General features: G+C 39.5%; 1 protein-coding gene across 3 annotated transcripts in view; it reads left to right on the plus strand.

Annotated features, from left to right (window-relative positions):
* OTOGL (otogelin like) overlaps window positions 1-20,946 on the plus strand; it is a 114,698-nt gene that overhangs the window by 25,592 nt on the left and 68,160 nt on the right. For 2 of the 3 annotated variants that reach the window (XM_077338903.1, XM_077338904.1), the window contains exons 15-25: window positions 1,239-1,384; window positions 2,327-2,450; window positions 2,887-3,064; window positions 5,441-5,565; window positions 6,232-6,441; window positions 8,179-8,344; window positions 9,293-9,367; window positions 12,135-12,187; window positions 13,241-13,403; window positions 14,934-15,041; window positions 17,067-17,205. In XM_077338903.1, the coding sequence (XP_077195018.1) occupies window positions 1,239-1,384; window positions 2,327-2,450; window positions 2,887-3,064; window positions 5,441-5,565; window positions 6,232-6,441; window positions 8,179-8,344; window positions 9,293-9,367; window positions 12,135-12,187; window positions 13,241-13,403; window positions 14,934-15,041; window positions 17,067-17,205 (1,487 nt within the window). Of the gene's footprint in view, window positions 1-1,238; window positions 1,385-2,326; window positions 2,451-2,886; window positions 3,065-5,440; window positions 5,566-6,231; window positions 6,442-8,178; window positions 8,345-9,292; window positions 9,368-12,134; window positions 12,188-13,240; window positions 13,404-14,933; window positions 15,042-17,066; window positions 17,206-20,946 lie in introns of those variants that run through there. The other variant, XM_077338905.1, reaches the window with a different exon arrangement.

Consider the following 20,946-nt stretch of genomic DNA (forward strand, 5'->3'; position numbering starts at 1 on the left):
GAACAGGTCACAAGAGTAACATGGCTGGTGCCTAGCTACCTGTGTCTAGCTAAGCTACTAGCACTTTGCCTGACCCCTGAACATGTAGCCACAGTGATTCACAAAAGAGTCACCTCTAGTATAGATTTCTGCAACTTGCTTTACACAGGCCTACCCTTATCCCTGCTCTGGAAAATTCAGCTGATACAGAATGCAGCAGCCAGGGCTCTCACAGGAACACCATGGAGGGCCCACATTCAGCCCAAGCTCCAACAGCTGCACTGGCTACCAGTTGAATTCTGGATCAGGCTTAACTTTAATCACTTTCAAGGCCATACGTGGTCTGGACCCTGTGCACTCGAGGGACAGCCTCTCTGCTTATGCCCCTGATAGATCTCTACGGTCCTTGAATGCCAACAAGCTGATGATCCCTGGCCCCAAAGAGGTGTGCCTGGCCTCTACAAGAATGACGGCTTTCTCTGTCCTGGCCCCCACTTGGTGGAATGAGCTCCCAGAAATTATCAGGGCCCTGTAGGAACTAAAACAGTTCTGTAGAGTCTGCAAAATGGAGCTCTTCCACCAAGCCTTTGGTTGAGGCCAGCAGAACAACACCAGCTCAGAAACCCCCTCCCAACTACCAGTTATGCCCAACAGAGACAACATAGGGTGACAGCCTGTCTCGGCCACACATTAAATAAAACAGCACTCACGGCTGAGTATCCAACAGCTGAACATCACACAGTTATGATTTATAAATTGTTATTAAATTCAAAATTGTTATAAACTTAAAACTGTTGAAATATTTTCTGTTATGTAATGTTATGTTCAAAGTGTTATAAATCTAAGCTGTTATTGTGTTCTATGTACTATGAGCTATAAACTTTTATTGTAAACTACCCTGAGTCACATGGGAGGGCAGTATACAAATGTAACAAAATAAACAAACAAACTTCCTGTGTAGGAAGTCAGCTATTACTGCCTCTGGTCATGCATTTAGTCAGTCTTTATACAACCCATCTGAAATCTGGGAAACAGGAGCATAGTAAACATTTCTTATCATTTAGGTATACAAAAGAGCAGGGGAGGGGGCAGCATTCACATTTTTCCTTATGAGCAGATTCCCAATATTCCTTTGCCGACTCCTTTTGTAATTGCCTTGAGTGGGGTAAAGGACAAAAGAGCATATTCATGTCTCTACATTCTTATCTTCTGGTTCTCTGAAAGTACAGTTTTTTACATTTATTTGTCTTTGTCTTCAGCTGAATGCTCAATTGTTGGTGATTCTCATTTCACAACATTTGATGGACGCCATTACACCTTCCTTGGGATTTGCCAGTACATTCTGGTGAAAGGCACTGGGAAAGACAAATTCACGATTACTTTACAAAAAGCTCCTTGTGGTCAGGTAAGAACATACTTGAATTAAACCTTCATGCTGATAAGTAAATATCTTACACATCATATGCAGTTAGAACTAACATATTAGTTAAACAGGATTAGTAATAAAAATCACTATTTTTCTTAGTACTGAATATCTCACTGATCATAACAGATTTTATTTCAGTTATAAGTATTGCCTTTTGTAAAAACCAATTGCTCCTTTTACTGAGATAAAATCAACAGAGCTTTTCATTCATGCATGATTACACAAGCATCTACATATTTGGTTACAGTCTGAGCAGGTGTCTGAGACAGATAAATGCTCTTGGTGACAGGGCTGAAGAGGTTTGATATACTGCCAACTAGATAAGAGGCATTTGAAAGCTGACTGAGATATTTATTTGATATTTTATAAGCTCACTCGTTTCTTGGAACAATATATCGGAGAGCTCACAAGAATATTAAAATATTAACGGTAGCTATTTCAACTGGTGGCTGGATAAATCAAGGAAATATTCAATTTGCTCTAGTATTATCCCCTTTCTCTCACTATATATGAACTTTCCCCCCATTCCTGAAGAATAATAACATTTTAATTCCTCAGATGAAGTCGCTGAATTCCATGGGTAAAAAGAAATGCTCCAAAGTAAACCACCCCTGGGGCCATTTCAGGTTGGAAAAATGACACAGGAGAAAGGCTGAATCTCCTTAACCCTCCCATTCCCCTAATCTAGGAGTTTGCAGTGCTTGGGAACAATTCCCAGCAGCTGCCAACTGACCAGAGGGAATGAGAGTTAAGTAATGTCTAGTTTGTCCCTAAGATTTGGATTCTAGAATTAAAGTTCTAGTGGCAGTCAGTGGAATTCTTCCTGCTAATATAATAAAATACAAATAAAATAAATGGAATGTCATCCAATTTAGTGAAGATTTGTATCTTTTCCCTTAAATTGCCTCTGTGCTCCTCCAGAATCTTGATCATGCATGCATTCAAGCAATAACACTCGTTCTTGAAGATGTAAACAAGCAAGTGACTCTCAGTCGGGGTGGTGAAGTTCAGCTTGCTTCTTCCAACCAGGGATTTAACTTTGATGGTAAGACACTTGAAACATATTTTTTATTGAAGTTCATGTTGTTTCTGAATGTTTTTGGAAGTTTTTATTAGAAGCTGTTCCTGTAGAAATATGAAAGCATTTATGCCAGCCTGTGGTGTGCACATGCTTGTTTAAGGACAGAGGATGTTATTTTTTAATGAGCTGGTTGGGGGAGGGGATAAATGAAGGTTTCTTGCTTCTCAAAGCTCTTCTTCAGCTTTGGAATGGTTGGGAAGATATTTTTTTGTTCTTATTTTAAAATTATGTCTTATTTACTTCTTTTTATATGTTGAAGATAATAAAATGTGTGGGTGAAGGTATCTGTTGTGTGAATATCACATTAAGTTTTTTGATGAAATTGGTGAAAATAAAGCATTCTTACATCTTGGGTGATTATTTTGATTTTGTTTGGGTTTTTTTGTCCTGTTATATGTAGGATATGTTGAAGTACGGAACCTGTCTTCATTGTTTGTGCAACTGAAAACTAAGTTTGGTTTAAGAATTCAGTTTGCTAAAGATGAAGATAGAATATATATTCAACTCAATTCTGGCTGGAAGGGAAGAACTCTGGGTCTGTGTGGAACTTATAATGGAAATTTGAGAGATGACTTTCTGTAAGATGGATTTATTTACTGTTTTCACTTATTTGGAGTTTTACTCAACACATAGAGAGAAGTGGACTAGTATTTACACAAGATAACGGTAGAGAATGTAAAATCCACATTTGAATATAGAATACTGTATTATACCTTAGAAATCCCAACCTTGCTCAGCATGTGGGTACTTTTGGAACTGAGAAAGTGTGATGTGCAACACCACAAAATGACTGCCTTGGGAAGCAAAACCAATTTCAAAATGGCTGCCAAGGTGGCAATTACAAAATTTAGTGCAATTCCAAGTAGGGCTGCCAGATCTGCATTAGAAAATACCTAGAGATTTGGGGGTAGAGCCTGAGGAAGTCAGGGAACTCAGCAGAGTCCACACTCCAAAGCAGCCATTTTCTCCAGGGGAACCAATCAAGTTCCAAGCTAAATTGGATCAGCTATTTCTGAATGGGTGCTGACTGGACACTAAAAGCAGCTTCTGCTCTAGTGTAGGACAGCCAAGATTGGCTGTTCACTTTGAGAACCAGGAAAACACCAGTGGATGCCATGAGACATCACTGCTGTACCTTTTCAATTTAATCTCAGTTATTCATTCTTTCAGCAAAAACCAGTAATATTGTATAGCTTTTGTGGAGAATTGCTCAGTCTCTAACTTTGCTAGCTTTCTGAATTCCATAGCAGCCACTAAGAAAGTTCTGTATGTTCCTTTACTGTCATCAAGAAGATGCCCTCAGATGATACTGTGTATCAAAATTAAAATGGGAAAAGGTCTTCCATTATTTAAATAGGTCTCAAGCTCTTTAAAGGGATCAGATGTGTCAAACTATTGCCTTCTATCAAAGCTATAAATCCCATTGTGCTAAAACATGTTGCTGTATACATCTCTATCCAGATTAGGACTCCTTTCCTAATACAAAAATTATCTAGACTTATACCTGTTTGGCAGATCTTAAAATTGTTAGAGCATTAGGCTCATTTTGAAACTGCACACATTTCAAGTCACAAGGCAGAAAATCCAAATAGATGTTTCTAGTGTTCAACCTGATATTCTGCCCACATGGCTGTGGCTGCTTTGGAAGAAGTATGCATGAACACCAGAAACCAGTCATACATGACATGTCCAAGATTCAGCTTTTAACATGCTGTGGCAAATGCTGCTTGTTGAGTAATGTGCATTGGTCTGTCAAAACCTAAATCTTGTGCACGGCAACAGATACGCATAACTTTATTAACACAAGCTGGGAGTCAAGGTATACAGGCTTTTCTTGCAGCTTTATCATCCAATAAATATGCCCCCCCCCATAAAGCAAGGATGGAAGGAGGACTTGCTTACAGGCCCTGGAGCGAAAGTGCAGTATATTAGGATAAACTGGAGTCAGCTGATAAACAGCAGCAAAAACCCAGTGCAGGCATCCTTAAAATGGTTGTTCTGGAGATTAAATGCCCAACAGTTTTGGATACCAGGCAATTACCCCCTGCTCAACCTTAGCACAGGCTAGGTCAGTGCTGTGCCTTTCATTACCTGCTCATTAACATATGTGCTGAGAAGGTCTGTGCAATTTGGTCCCCCCACCCAGGTTGGTTGGTCAGATTTCATTTATGCAGTTTTGCCCCAGGAGAGTCCTCATACTCTCAAGCGAATAGCCATAATAGGTTGATTTAGGAAAACCTTTTTTCTTCCAAGGTGTATCTCAGGACACATATCATTAAGCTCTACACTTTCCCCTCCTAATTCAAATTGATCAGTCCAGTTGTGACACCTGAAGCCTTATCAGCCACATTGATCAACAAGCAGATTACATCTTTCTATAAGAGCAGATGAAAAAAGAAGTCCAGGGCCAGTCACAAGCCAATCAAAAATTCCTGTTTGTTCTCTTAGCTTTCAGCTAATCCCACGCTGCCTTGCATAAAAAGGGGTTGGGGGGATGGTTTGTCATGGTGGTGAAAGCCTAGGATCCAAAGATGAAACTGTCCATTATAGGCTTACTGCCTCAGACTCTTGCCCTCTTCTGCTTGTATTCCCTTCCTTCAAAAGGAAACATACAAAACCGTCCCCCTCCATAGGCATGGAGAGGAAATACAGTTTTCAGAATTTTGATGATTTGTTTTTTCTGCAATGTTGATGATAAACATCAGATTAAGAGGACTGTTGAATCAATATGCACAGCATGATGTAAAGCTTTGCCCAGACTAAATTTTCATGTGTGGCTCTGGTTTCCCGTAATTCCAGTTCAGTCTGAATCACTGAGCCAGGCTTCAGTGTAGGCAACTTTAGGAGGTGCTGGAATAAATGAATGGACAGTGCTGTTAAGTTTTCCACATCATAGATGTTTTCTTGGAGGCAGTCTTCTTCCCCTGCTTTTATTATGCTCTTTTTCTCCTCAGTTCTCCAGCAGGAATGATTGAAGGAACTCCACAGCTTCACGCTAATGCATGGAAGGTTTCTTCAGCATGCCATGTGCCAGTCAACGTCCCTGTGGTTGATCCTTGCAACATTAACCAACAAAATGGTGCACTTTACTTTTGGGATCTTGATATCAATTTATCATAATTGCATTATTAGTTCACATTATTGTCTTGGTTTCTCAGTTTTATATTTTATAGTCATCTTCAAAGACGTCAGTTATGTTTTAGAACGGCGGTTCTCAACCGCCACCACTCCACGACCCCTACATCAGGAGTGGCGGCGGCAGTGTGTGTGCTTACAAGTGCACGTACATGTGTGCTCAAACAGCAGTGGGCAAGCGCACACGCCACTGTTGCTCCCGATGTAGGAGTCGTGGAGCGGCAGCAGAGGCGGTCAGAGCGGCAGCCGCATGGCGCTGGCCTCCTCTGCGCTGCCTTGATGAGCTCCGAGGTGGTGCGGAGGAGGCCAGAGCTATGCTGCCACCGTGAACCCTCCCAGAAGAGGCCGAATGACCTCCCAGGAGGTTGCGACCCCCGTGTTGAGAACCGCTGTTCTAGAAAGTGCAATATTTTAAGATGTATTACCTCTTTACTTAAATCCTATATATTTCTATGATCATTTACCAACTTTTTAGAATAAATATACATATTGAGAAGAGTAGGATGCATTGTTTTACCAAACTGTCACTTTGGATTTGTGTAAATTATTCTGTTTTGCTGTTTAGGTCTTTTATTAACTATTAGCATTAAAAGTTAAACTTTTTTTTTAGTTGGTTATGCATCACAGTGCGATTTGATCAACCAAGACCTTTTTGCTCCATGTCATACCTACATCAGTCCAGAATTATACTACCAGTTATGTCGCTTTGATGCTTGCAAATGTGGGAGCACTTGTTTGTGCAATGCCCTTGCACACTATGCCTATGTATGTCACAAGCATGGAATTACTGTTGACTTCAGATCTCACGTTTCATCCTGTGGTGAGTTACTGAGTGTAGAGGACCAAAGTTGTATTAAGCTGTGTGCTGTCTTCAAAACTTCCTCAGAGTCTCCTTGTTTCCAATTCTATCTACACTAGTAATCCTCATGCTGAATGTACTACAGCTCCGACCTGTTCTTTGAAGTCTAAATTCTTGTCTTCCTGAATTAAACCATTAAGATAAAGTAGATGCTAGACTGGACCTGGGCATTCAATAAGAAATTACTGTCTGAGCTAGTAGCCTCTCTGTTGACCAAAAGATAAATTATTTAAGATATTAAATCCACATAGTTCTTTGTCAGTGGGGGAAAAACAGCCATGGCTAGATCTTCCCAGCATCTTTTACAACAAAGTTTTAGCCATGCAAGGCTTTTCAGGTTCAGATTGGATCCACATGTGGAGGGAGAGGAGATTTAGCCCTTCTATGATTGCATGGCTTTGCATATTAAAACTGCTGAGGGTAAAAACAGATTCAACAGCAAATAGAAGACATACAGCTTCCTTTATCATCTGTATATTGTCTTTCATAAGATGTCTAAGTCAAAAACCGTGATCTATCTTCTGTGTAGTGCCTAACATACTGGTGCTCAATTAAAATTTAGAACTAAGACAAGAATCCCAGGAGATAAAAGTTTTTTTCTAAGTCCATGTTTAACATTAATGCATAGTTATATTTTACATCATGCCATAGTTATGTTTTAGAGGAAAAAAGTGTTCTCTAGAAGAAAGAAATCATTGTCTCACTGTATATCAGTTCATTTGATACCCCCTTCTCCAGCTGTATCTGGATTCTGTCGGGACTCAGCTGCTAGCCCCTATTTACCTTTCTTCCCATCACCAGGGTTAATAACAGCTCAGGTGAAGGGTTTATCTATCCATGGAATGGCATGGAGAGAAAAGCTTAATCCTCCCTCACCCCAGTAACGTAGCACTGATGCACTATGGAAGACCTCCCTGCAAGCTGCTTTTAAATAAAAGTAAAAACATGTGCCCTTTTGTGTGCTAGTTCCATTTACATACCTCATTGAAGAGAGAAATTGACTGCCTATGGAGAACTCCTGAGTTTTCTGAACTATTTCATCATATTATTCATTTCTTGCATTTCTTTATTATTGTTTCTATGGTTTAAAGGTTTTTTAATTTCTGAGGGATTAACTAGATACGATAGAAGCAAGACTCAACTCAGATCCTCCCAGAAGAATGGAATCAGGTTTGCCACCAGGGATCTCCCTATGAAACAGGAGATGAGTGTGTTTATGTGTCTGAGTGGGATATAAAGTGCAGCCATGACGGGCAGACAAGAGTAACTGACCTAACCCCCCGCCCGCCCAATTTTAATTTTTCTCCTAGCCTGAGTCCAGGTTTTGGAACACTAGTGAGATAAAAGTTTTTTTAAATATTAGTTTTGGGGAGGAAAGTGCGAACACCCCCCCCCTCCTGTTTCATAGGGTGATCCCTGATAAACCTGATTCCACAGATCTTTCTTCTGTTGTAACGTTTAGTGTGGCCCTTATCAACTAAAAGTATTTTCATCAAGATTTCGCAAAGCAGGCACTAAAACCTCAAATATTAAAGTACATAACTATTAATTAGAATTACCCTGTCTTGTTTTGAAGTTGATATACAAAAGGAGAAGATTGCATTCTACATTTTGTTAAAGGGGCACAGTATACCTCCATATCTGTGCCTGTATTTTATTTCTGATAAGGTTAACAATGTGCTGTTTTTCCACCCATAGCATTAGTGTGTAAAAGTGGTATGCAACATCACCAATGCTCTTCCCTCTGTGAGCGCTCCTGTACTTCCTTGTCTTCTTTGGATGTTTGTGATCATGACTGTGCAGAAGGGTGTAATTGCCCAGAGGGGAAATACTTTGAAGCATCTATCAACTTTTGTGTGCCAATGTAAGCTTTTAAAGCATTATAGTAAATATTCAGGAAACGTTTCCTTGTTTGCTCTAAAGGTGTTAGAAATGCGAGATACCCCCTTATCACAAATTAGGACCATTTGCTTACCAGCCATCTATAGACATAATCTAGATTCTAAATCATTGAGATATCAGTGTACCATGATCAGAGATCAGTTGCATCTGCCCCCTTTGAGTCCTTCGTGGGAGAAAGGAGGGCTAAAAATAATAATCCCAAAAGTGTCCTAATAAAAATGCCTTTCCCAGGTAGTCTAACTTCAGAAAAGTAATACTATCCACTCCCCCAGCATCAGCAGAAAAACTGACTTGGAGCAAATTATTTTCTCAAATTTATGCTCAATTGCAAATTTGTGCTCAGTTGCTTAAACTTTATTTATTGAGGATTTTCAAAGGAAAATTCTTTAAGGTTAAAATCTATGCCACATATTTTAGAATTTGAGGCAAAAAAATTCCAAATGTGCCTCCTCCATGGTGGCTGAGATCTAATTAAATATTTGTCATTTTGCTATCCTTTGAAAGGAAGCCAAAATCTTGTGCTGGACACTGGCCAGCTCACTGTGCCCTGGTCCCTTCGATGATTGTGTCTCAGAGTTGTACCAGTTTTTCATTTTTTATTATTGAAAGGACTGACAGATTACCAAGAATGCAAACAAGTAATTATTAATTCCAATACTGCTGAGGAAATCAATATGTAGCTCCTTAGTTTTAATCATTTCCGTGTGAACTGAAGAAAACTTCCTTTTCCCAAGGCTACAACACCCAGAACCAAAATAGGGATAAATCTAAAATTATACACCAGGTCTTGTCTAAGGTGAAATATTTACTTTAAACATTAGTGATAAAGTTGGTAGAAAATTTAAATCAAGATTTTGTACCATGTTCTTTTCTATAAATATATCTGAATTCACAAGTTTTGTTTTATCAGATCTAGCTGCCGCTGTTATTATAAAGGCAGAAGTTTTCAGCCTGGGGAAATGCTACCCACACCTTCGGGCTTATGGTAAGCTCCAATATTAAGAACTCTCTTTTTAAATAATGTGATATAACATACAGTATGTAATTGGCAGGCCAACTTATATGCACATCATTTTGATGCTGCAGATTTCAATCTAAGCTTAATTACTTCTAGAGATGTTTTACATTTAATAAAGAAGATATTTTTGAAAAGAGGGCCTGAATATTACCTGCTGATTTTGCATTTAAAATATGCTGCATGTAACATATTTTGAACATTTTAAATTTCTGCAATGCCATGAACTATCTTTCAACTGTTTTCTGCACTGGATACAGCAATGCAGGGCCAATTCACAGACCAGCTTCTGGATGTGGTGTCTGTCAGTGAGCATGGTGGTGATTGTACGATATTCATCAGAACTAGAATTGGGTTTACATTTCTACTGGAAATGTGGGCTCATTAACATATCACTACTCTCTGGTTGGCTTGTATGCATGCCAGTCTGGCTATTTAGATCTCTATAGGTTTCCTCAGCAATGAGGCTTAGAACTGTCATCCTTGGTATTTTTATATCAAAGCAGAAGAGGACTCACTTCAAGTGTGAACGGTCTACCCTTTAAAAAAAAAACAAAAAACAAATAGACTCACGGATCCACCAACATGTTAAAAATGTGAAAAGCAAGAGTGTATGCTCAGGATCTCATTGCAGTTAATGTATTCATTATCTTTGTTAAATTATCTTGAATGTGCTCTTTTGTTTATGAACGACATACCTGTGTTGCTGGATCAGATGCAGGCCCATTGAATTCAACAGCAGTCAATTAGCTACAGATGAGAAGCCCAGATGCAGAACATGATGGTGATATCCCTAACTTTCACTATGTATCTCAGGGGTAGTCAAACTGTGGCCCTCCAGATGTCCATGGACTACAATTCCTATGAGCCCCTGCCAGCATTTTCTGGCAGGGGCTCATGGGAATTGTAGTCCACGGCCATCTGGAGGGCCGTAGTTTGACTACCTCTGATGTATCTGATGGTCAGATGTACACTGCTTCTGAACGCAGAAATTCTATGCCTTTGTTAAGAGTTTTCTGACTTGAAGTTGTCTAAGTGTCCCTCATTACACTTGCCACAAGTATCTTGTGCTTTCTACAACTCAGTCCAGCCAGTCAGATATCCTGCCTTCTGTTGTGTTCTTAATGCTAGGTATCAAAATAAGGAGGCAACATGGTTTCAAACAAGAGCACAGTTTAATAACTCTGCCTCTTTCTCTGTCTGGACTTTCCATGGGTACAATTTCCTTTCTCCTTGTTCCTGCTCAGACATGCCATCCTAAAGTGGCCTAGGGCAGTCTAAAACACAGGCCTGGATTGAAGGAACAACTTTGTCACAACACCACATCTCCTAACATTCTGCCTTTGAGGCACCATTTGGTTTTATTCAATTAATTAAAAAATTTAAGTGTCCCTTTTTTTAGAGAGTCAATATGGCTGGCGCAACATGTAGAAGGGCACAGCTGGTTCTTAGAAGGGAGGAATGAGCTGCTTACTCTTTGCAACAATTGTAGCAATCAGATATGTTTTCTGAATGTTTTGTTTGGCTTTGCTGCTTCTTCTTTTTCTTATTGTGGTGCTTCTTAAGGATTATTAATTTGTCAACAATAATCTCTCTTGAAGCAGACATGTTGTGATCTGATTGCTGGGCAGAAAAGGAGGAGACATAGAGTTTAAGTGGGTTGTCCTGGTGTAGGTTACTCTGGCAAGCAACAGGACATGGAGTCTTGCAGGAGTTATATGAGATGGAACAACAAGATGTGTGCCAGCAAATAGTGCCTTCCATGTTTGCTTTTAAATGCCTACAGCCTCTTTTATTTTCTGAGACTTGCCTGATAAAGGTTGTGAAACCAAGTCCTTGTAAGACTTTAGGGAATATCAGGTTTCTTGCAGAAACCAACTCTAAAGTACTACATAAACCCTTCTCTAGCTTTGAGGTCCTGCTTCCTGTCTGCCATAGACACTGTTCCTCTCAGGACTCCATGGATGGGTCTTTGAAGATGATGCCTACAATGGGCTCCGATACCAATGGCTAATTTTTGTGTTTTGTGGTAGATTTGCAGGCTCCCAAAGCAGTGACAGTGTGTCTGTAACAATGTTTCAGATCCCATGTGCCAAAGAATTTTCATTGACCCCTCCAAAAAGCACAGACAATATTTCAAAACATTATTTGCAAAGCCATCATATACAAAAGCATCTGGGTAAATTAACTCTCAACCTGATATAACATCTCAGTACCAGTTACCCAGCCTCTTGTGGCGCAGAGTGGTAAGGCAGCCGTCTGAAAGCTTTGCCCATGAGGCTGGGAGTTCAATCCCAGCAGCCGGCTCAAGGTTGACTCAGCCTTCCATCCTTCCGAGGTCGGTAAAATGAGTACCCAGCTTGCTGGGGGGTAAACGGTAATGACTGGGGAAGGCACTGGCAAACCACCCCGTATTGAGTCTGCCATGAAAACGCTAGAGGGCGTCACCCCAAGGGTCAGACATGACTTGGTGCTTGCACAGGGGATACCTTTACCTTTACCTTACTAGTTACCCAGAGCGGACTTGTATTAAAAATCACGTATAAATGTTAGAATGTTAGATCTTTATAAATGGATGATTTTAAGGCATTGCACTTAGTTGCATCATACAAACATTTTTGAAACCTTAATGTTTGCAGTGGTCATTTGAATTAATTTTTTTTACTTGTGCATTTAAGTTGTGAACTTTCGAAATATTAAATTATTTAAAATGTCTGTTTCTGTATATGATGAATAGCCAGTGTCTGAATGGAACAATGAAATGCACTGAAGCTGCTGCAGTTCCTGCAGGTAAATCTCTTGGTGACTCTAGATGAAGAGTTTGGTCAGCTTTCTTGTTATTGTTACTATATGCTCCAAGAAGGAATATTGAATGTCAACCTGAATTCAAATCCCTGCCTACCCACTACATTTCTGTGTTGTCTCTCATCCTCATTCCTTTTTTCCTCTTAGAGGGACTAGTAATGGAATTCATGATATAGCAATATTATAACACTTGACAGGAATTAGGGGTTTTGATTTTCCTTAGCATCTCTAAAAGCCTGAACAATTTTTTTAGAACTGTCATATATTTTCACTATAATTTCTTAATGATGCCCATTCAGCTAGTATGAGCAACTGATCTGAGTCAGATTTATTTCCTGTCATAAGCTTTGCACTATGGCTTTATGGATAAGTTCTCCCAGATGTATTGAGAGCAAGTACATGAAAAGGTTTTGACTTTGAGATTGGCTGTACACATGTAACCTTTTCCTAAAACTTGGTTTCCAAAAAAATTGGAGGGGAAAACAAAAAAAAGGTACCAGCATAGACATGTCTCCCCAAAACACATGGAATTTCTCCTGGGTGAGCTGCGGGCCCTGCGGGATTTGTCAACATTCTGCAGGGCCTGTAAAACAGAGCTCTTCCATCAGGTCTATGGTTGATGCTGGGGTCAGTGGAATAGATCTACTGGCCCCTCCTCAAGAGGCAGAGGGGCCTATATGGGCCCACAGTGGACATTATCATTGCTCCTTTCCTCAATGCCTTGTTGTAGGGGTGGGAGAGAGGGGGGGGGAGTAGGTTGTGTGTCCGTCATGTTATGAATTTTTAGTCTTCTAATGGGGAGTTTTAATGGGATTTTTAAGACTGTTGTTACCCGCCACGAGCCTGTGGGGAGTAGCGGGATATAAATCAAAATAATAAATAAATAACCAAGACTTATACTGCCCTCAGTTCCTTGGAGGAAACACAGGGTAAAAATGTACTAAATAAAGATGAAGTTAAGCAATTTTCAGTCTCACTAATTTCAAGGGAATATTAAGCATATTCGGCTCTCACCTAGCTTGCAATTTATTTTTGAAGTTCACACATGCCCTGAAGAAAAAATCTACTATGACTGCCGATCTCATGTACCTGGTGTGCCACCAGCTGGAGTCAACTGTGAGCTGTCTTGTGCAAACCTTGCCATGAATTTTACCTGTACACCATCACCACCATGTGTAAGTGGTTGTGTCTGCCCCCCTGGGTAAGTGCTGCCAAAAGAACAGAGTGATCGAAAAAAAATGTTCTTGTGGATTTAATAATGGTTTCCTTTTGTACATAATACTGGGTTGAGTCGTGCATAATATTGGATTCATTTGAAGCCATCCTCCAGAGCAAGGAGCTTTCTACTAGCACAATATCTAGGTGCTTTGAGGCTGTGGTCAGGTGGCTAAGACAGCACAAACTGAAGCTAAATTCAGACTAGCCTGAAGTAGTGCTGCTGAGAGGGCTGATAACTCTAGGGGCTGAATCCACTTGTCCTAGATGGAAAGATGTTGGCTTTTTCAGAGTAGATTAGTGCAGATCAAGAGCTTGAAGGTACTCATGGACCTCATCTTGCTGTTTGAAAAACTGGTTTGCCTAGGGGCCCTGAGTGCCTATTATCAGTTGTATCCAGTTCATCAACTCTCTCTTTAACTAGCTGATCTGGCCACATTGATCCATGCTTCTGTAACCTCATGGTTGGGTTACTACACCAAACTCTATGTGGGGCTGCCTTTGAAGACAACCTGGAGACAATTACTGGCCCAAAATGTGGCAGCCCCACAATGGTTACTTGAAAAAGTTACATTGGTTTTCAGTCTGTTTTTGAGTTCAATTCAAGGTTATGACATTTAAAGCCCTTCATGACCTGAGTTCCACATATTTGAAGGACTATAAGTTTCTGTGTCCCAACTACAGTTGTCAGGCAGCCATTTGTTGGCTATTCCACTATTTAGGGTGGCTGATTTGGCATTGACCAGAGCCTAGGCCTTTTCCATTGTGACTCCAGCTCTGTGGAATGGACTCCCTGAAGAGGCAAGAGGGACCTCCTTCTTATAAAATCTTCAGGAGATGCTACAAGGGGTTTTAAGGGCAGGCATCTCTTAAAGGGAAAAGAGATTTAGAGCTTTGCTAATTTTTTTGTTTTTGTTTTAACAGAATATGTTTTAACTGTTATTGTATGTTGCCTTGAACCAAGAGGAAAGGTGGAATCTAAATGTTTTAATAAGTATATATGTGAATAAATAAAGTATTGGAGTAGCTCCAGCAATTCTTTAAGTAGCTTTTAAGTGGCCATTTAAGTTTTCTCCTTAAATGGAAATGTATTACATTAAAGAAAGAGACATTTACAGGAAGGGTACTTAGACTGAAGTTAGACTTCAGACTTGAGCCAACATGAAAGATGGGGTATAAATATCTTGTTTTAATAAATAAAATAATTTAACTTTGATCACAGGACTGGTAGGAAAGGGTTAGAATCCTCCATCTTAACTCAGATTTCCAGCCTTAGTAATCTTCCTAGAACTGAGATGATATATACAAATGTCAATATGTTATTTATGTTACATTATATAGGACAATTTATATAAAATTATCGCTGATATCAAGTAGTGATCAGTTTAGTCTTTCCTGCTATTCAGGCAGCAACTAGTAGAGACCACTCTAGTCCGTGCCACTACTTAAAACTGAAAAACAGTTATACATTCCTGTAGAGAATTTCCTGTTTTAAATTAATGTTGTTGTTTTGAAGAATGGCAGAACATAAAGGAAAATGCTATGTCCCTGATAGCTGTCCATGTACATGGAAAAATTGGGAATATATGTCAGGAGAAATAATAGCTACACCTTGTTATACATGGTGAGTAATTGCTACTTCATTACCAAAGTATTAGTTTTCAATGACAGAATGAATTTTTGTAGTAAATATTATTTTATCAGGTTACATTTGTTTCCAGTGAATTATGTAATGCAATAATTGAATATTAAAGAAGTTCAAGTAATAAATTAAGAAAAAAAATGAAAATAAGTTTGAAATTAGAAGTACATGCTACTTTTAATGAAGTTTGTGCATGGAGATTAAATTATAATTTTGTTGCAAAAGTCTAATTACTCTCTATAATGCAATAAATGGCATTTCTCAAGTATGATAGTGTAACAAAGCACATAATATCCATATGCCACAGTTTTAAAGCTTGTAGATCCTGATATTAGCTATTTGGACATAAATAATTTATACCACTCTAAGGGCTCGAATAGATGTCTTATTTGGGCTATTAAATGCAAACTGGGGGTTCCTGTAGACTCAATTTGCACTTGGGCTGTGCACAGAAGAGTTGGGGGGGGTGAGTGGGCACAGACCCTTATATTGTCACTTGATTTTGCTATATCTGAAATCAGGCTTCTTGTTTTGCTGTAATTTTAAAGAAGAAGAAAATGCGTCCTTTAAAAACAATATTTTTTCTACTTATTTAGTGAAATGCAAGACTAGGCTTTTTCAGGGTATCATCTTGAATTTGCATTGAAGTTACAGTTATGTCCTTTAATATCATTTGTTATTGCTTTCTTGGCATATAAAGTTTTGTAAGGGAGTCATCTTACATTCTGGATCATCTTTCTGTTGAATTAATATGGTATTTAAAATGCATAGGACCAAGCCCTATGAAGATAGGTTGAGGGACTTAGGAATGTTCTGCCTGAAGAAAAGGAGGCTGAGAGGGGACATGATAGCCTTCTTTAAGTATTTGAAAGGTTGTCACTTGGACCGTTTATGCACTGGAGGTTTCATGCTGGGCTGCAGGCTGGAGTTTTAGTCATGGCAGGTTGCCCCACCTCTTCCTGCACCCACACGGGGGAGCATTTGGCCCAGTGCACCTCATCTGCCCACGATTTGTGCTCCTGCACGAGAACCAGGGCAGTGAAGTGCCCAGTGCATAAACGGTCTTGGAGGAGGGCAGGAAGCTGTTTCCATTGGCTGCAGAGGAAAGGACGTGCAGTAATGGATTTAAACTACAAGTTCAACGATATAGGCTAGATATCAGGAAAAAAAATTTCACAGTCAGAGTAGTTCAGCAGCGGAATAGGCTGCCTAAGGAGGTGGTGAGCTCCCCCTCACTGGCAGTCTTCAAGCAAAGGTTGGATACACACTTTTCTTGGATGCTTTAGGATGCTTTGGTCTGATTCTGCATTGAGCAGGGGGTTGGACTAGATGGCCTGCATGGCCCCTTCCAACTTTATGGTTCTATGATTCTATGATTCTGTGATTCTATGATTCTAATAACAAAGGAGACCAATTTTTGTAAAGCAAACTCAAGTGGAGGTTGAATGGTTAAAGTTGCTTTCCATTCCTTGTATAGCCTCAAAGCCAACACAGGCTGTAGAGCCTTCAATTTTGCATATGATGAATTGAATGAGATGTGTGATCTTTTTAAAAAAAAGATTGTTAGAGCCCTAGCACTATTTGTCTCTTGAATGGTAATGTTTGAATATGACATAACTTGGACTGTTGAAATATTTATTTTTATATTATTTATTTATATTCACATTTATATACCACTGCTTACCATAGTCTCGCGGCGGTTTACAGTAAACCGATTAAATATAAAATATGTGTACTCCCATTGTGTATACTAATATTCAGGGAGAATTCCAGAGATTTCATATTTTAATTATACTCTAGTTGCAGTATTGTTTTAAAATTATTAAAATCCTTTATTCAAGATTCTGTAAAATGTCCATATCTTGATTGCCAGAAGAAGTGTACAGATAAACAACTTTACTCATGTATATTCTCTATTTAATTTATGTTATGTGAAAAAAGAGGTCTCTTGGTTTGCAGTCCACAAAACATTCCACTTGAAAGTTCTTTAATATTTTTTTCCTACAGTGCTTGTCGACGTGGGATATTTAATTGCACTTATTATCCCTGTCCTGCTGTCTGTACTGTCTATGGGGACCGGCATTATTATACCTTCGATGGACTAGAATATGATTTTGTCAGTGATTGCCAGGTTTATTTGGTAAAGGTAAGAAGACTTTTTTTTATTTTGAACATGCACAGAACTGTACTGACAATAACAAACAATGAGAGCATCTGAAAGACGATACAATGGCAGAAGGGGAGTGATGGCTGCACATTCCAGAGGCAGCAATGTGTGAGTTGACTGGAGTCTCTCCCTGCTAAGCTAACCATTCCTTTATGTTCTGGATCTGGTTCAAGAGAAGAAAAGGGAAAGGAGATATGGTAGCTTGGAACCTATTCCTTCCTTCTAGCTTCTCAGTGCTTTCATTGTGGTTTGCATTCCTCTGGCAAAAGTTGCTTTCTGCTTATGCAGGATTCTGACCTTGTTTGAGTGAAAAACAAGAAGAGCACTCAATGACAATAGACCATTTCCATAACAGAAGACAATGATGTGCAAGCAGAAGGAAGGTATAAGGCTCCAAGCCAGGGAGTCTCCCGTATGCAAGCAAGAAATTACCCACCCCCCTATTTTGGGGAGTACAAATGAGTTCATGATGACAGCATTAGCTTGTCTATATGCAAGAGTAAGCAGCTATACAATAGCCACATACTTGTAAGAATATACACATCGTATATATACAGGAATGCTAGTCAGGACCTTCCTGTGACTTCTCTGTTTCTTGATAAGAAAAAGTTCGCACAACCAGTTCTTTGTACCTTGGGATAATGTTTGCCTTCAGCATGTACTGATTCCCCACGATACACTGTCAGCTGAAAGCATCCAACTTGGATGGACCAAGCAATTCCTATGCTATTATCCATTTTCCAAAGGATGGCTGTGTTCATCATATGCTGTGAACATTTTGGGGCAAGGCATTGCTTTCAGCTGAATGTTTCTGTAGCATCCGCCATAAAACTGGTACTTCAATAAATAATTTATAAGAGCAACAGATATCCATAGAAAACCATATAAGAGGAATGGCATGCTATAGCCAATAAGGCAAAGCTATCATTTTTCATTTTGAACTCTATTTTCACTTTAAAAGATTTTTGAGGATTCTGAATCAGAATGTATTCTTCTCAATGAGAATGGTGGGCAACTGGTGGGCATGATCCATTTAATACTGAAGAGTTGGCTTCCTTTAAATGCCAAAGAAGAAGAAACAATTGGTGCAGAAGGAAAAGAATCTTTAATAATATAGACATAGTGTATGCATGGGAATGAAACCAAAACAAATCTGAAAGTAAATTCCTTCCGATGTAGCTGCACATAAAACACAAAGAGGTTGCTCAGTTATTAAAGATTATTTTTCTTCTGCACCAATTGTTTCTTCTTTGTTTTGCCTTGGTGCAGCCCCCTTTCCACTTCACTGATTACTTTAAATGGCATCTTACTTTAGATTGTAAACCTATTTTATTTTTAAATTCCAAATGAACAAGCAGTGAATCTGTAAGGAGTTGTGGAGGTTGTTTCATTTCCACCTATTCCCTTTGCCACACTAATTTCTTCTTTCTCCTCTCCAGCCAGCCCTCATATCTTCCCCACTTTTCCTGTTTGCTGATTACCAACCAACTTTAATCTGCCTCCCCCAATCTCCAGTTTTATCATTTTTTACTTCTCTTTAAAACTCTCTGTTCCTCAGTTGGGATCCACAGTAGTTTATATCATTCATCTCTGCTTCATTTTATCCTTATAATAATTCTGTGTGATAGATTTGGCAGAAAATACATGACTGGTCCAAGGTTACTGAACTAGCTGCAGAGTGGGAATTTGAACTGGAGTCTCCAGATCCTAGTCTGACACTTTAACTACTATGCCACACTGGCTTTCATGGGTTGGCGGCTGTTGAACAATGAAAAATAGAAGGATGGAAGGTTCGTGGACACAGCAAAAGAGAAGATGAACCTATCCTAACAGTGTTCACAATAAAGAAATATTTTTCAAAACTTGCAGTGTCTTTATTCAATGTCTGTATTTATTGTATATAATAATGGACTTAGCCAAAACAGTGTCCAGATAAACTCTGTTATCAAACAAGACTTTTCATCAGTGGCAAGTCCCTCTACATGTGCGTCATTATATTCCTGATCCACTCTGATTCCTTAATCCAAACAATTTTTCAAATAACTAAATGTGATAATATACATCAGCCAAAGGCTTCAACAGGTTGCGGTGATCCAAGTTCTCAATCTCAAGGGACCTGATCTGTTGGAGCCTTTGCCCAATGTATATTATCACATTTTGAAAAATATTTCTTTATTGTGAACACCATTAGGATAGTCTTATATAGAGAGGGAACAGGGTGGGAAAAGAAGGATCAGTATAATTACCATTCCTGTAGAGTAGAGAGTCAGAGAGCAGCGACACGAGCCAGTGCGATAGGAGGTTCCAGTGGATCCGGGGTTGGAAAGCACTCAGAGAGACTGTGTACAGCCATGGTTTATATAGGGTTTTTGGGGAGGGGGCTAGGTGATGCGGCCTAGATGAGCATATGATGGCATTTTTCATGGGTCAGGATGTTGGGCAATGCCCTGGCCAGGTCCAGAGATGACCATTGGTGGGCTTAGATAAAGGCGTTAATGGGTCTAAGAAAAGGGAGCCATCATGTCTCAATAGGTCTAGCTGCAGGGTTTGGAAGTAATAGACATATGAAAGACAAAGAAGTTTGCCTAGGAGCACCTGGCAAACAGGTTTTAGCTGGTCCACTAAATCAGCAATATATTGGGGTGGGAGGTGAGGTTAGGAGGAAAGCAGTCTTGAATCAGGAGGTACCCGTGTCAGGCAGAAACTGCCATTCTGAACTTGTGGCCAAGAGCAAGTTCTTTAAGATGGAGTCTGACCTGGCTTGGCAGACTTTAACAGTGTCATGGCATTGGCTTAAGCCCAGATTATAGAGGGGTACCACTGGTTGTAGAAGACAGTATTCCAGTCTGTAAGGCGGGGATCCTGCCATGCGTAACAATAGGTTCATCTTCTCTTTAGCTGAACAGTAGCCACTGTTGAACAATAGCTTGTAGCACAGCCTGGGTGAATCATGCGGGTCATGCAATAACAAATTGCTGCTAGTTGCTAGCAAATTTACCCCTGGTGCATCTTCCCTCAAAGGTCAAAATATGTCTGGAAAGGGTCATGCCTCCTCCCCCTACTTTTTATTGATAGAAACCAAGGCTTGAAGTCTAGTTGTTGTGGTTGCCTAGCAATAACCATTGAGAAGATTTATATATTAAAGCTGAAGGTGCTGCTCCTCATATTAAATTTTCAGATTTTCTGCAAGTTTGGGGCATTTCTCAGGTTTGTAGACTTGCCTGTCTAAGGTCCTACTCTCCAGATTTAAGTAGACACAAATGGGGCCATGCTGAGAATTAGATATATCAATAATATTCTTTTGCACAATTTAAACAGTTCCTGTGACTATATGTATTTTACAAACTTAAACCAATTTTATACCAGGCTGGATCATATGGAAATGAAGAAATTGGAGTTTTTAGATTACTGAGAAGGCTAAGAAATTTCTAATATATATTCTTATGCCCACAAAGAGCCATAATTTCCTGAGATCCTTGGATGGGAGTCTTAGCAATTCTACTACTTCTAGCTTGTTGAAGATAATAAATACAAATATATTAATAACGAACAACTTCCCATAAGACTATATGAATGAGTTTTGATCCTTTTGCAGTCATGCATTTTAGCAAATTCCATGTCATATGTCACAGTGGTTCATATTAGGCTACCTGTTCTGCTGGGGCCATTTGGAGTTCTAAAGTTCAGAAGTAAAATTGGCACTCACAAAAACAAGATCCA

Source organism: Paroedura picta, chromosome 5 (genome assembly GCF_049243985.1).
Source record: "Paroedura picta isolate Pp20150507F chromosome 5, Ppicta_v3.0, whole genome shotgun sequence".
Classification (NCBI taxonomy): domain Eukaryota; kingdom Metazoa; phylum Chordata; class Lepidosauria; order Squamata; family Gekkonidae; genus Paroedura; species Paroedura picta.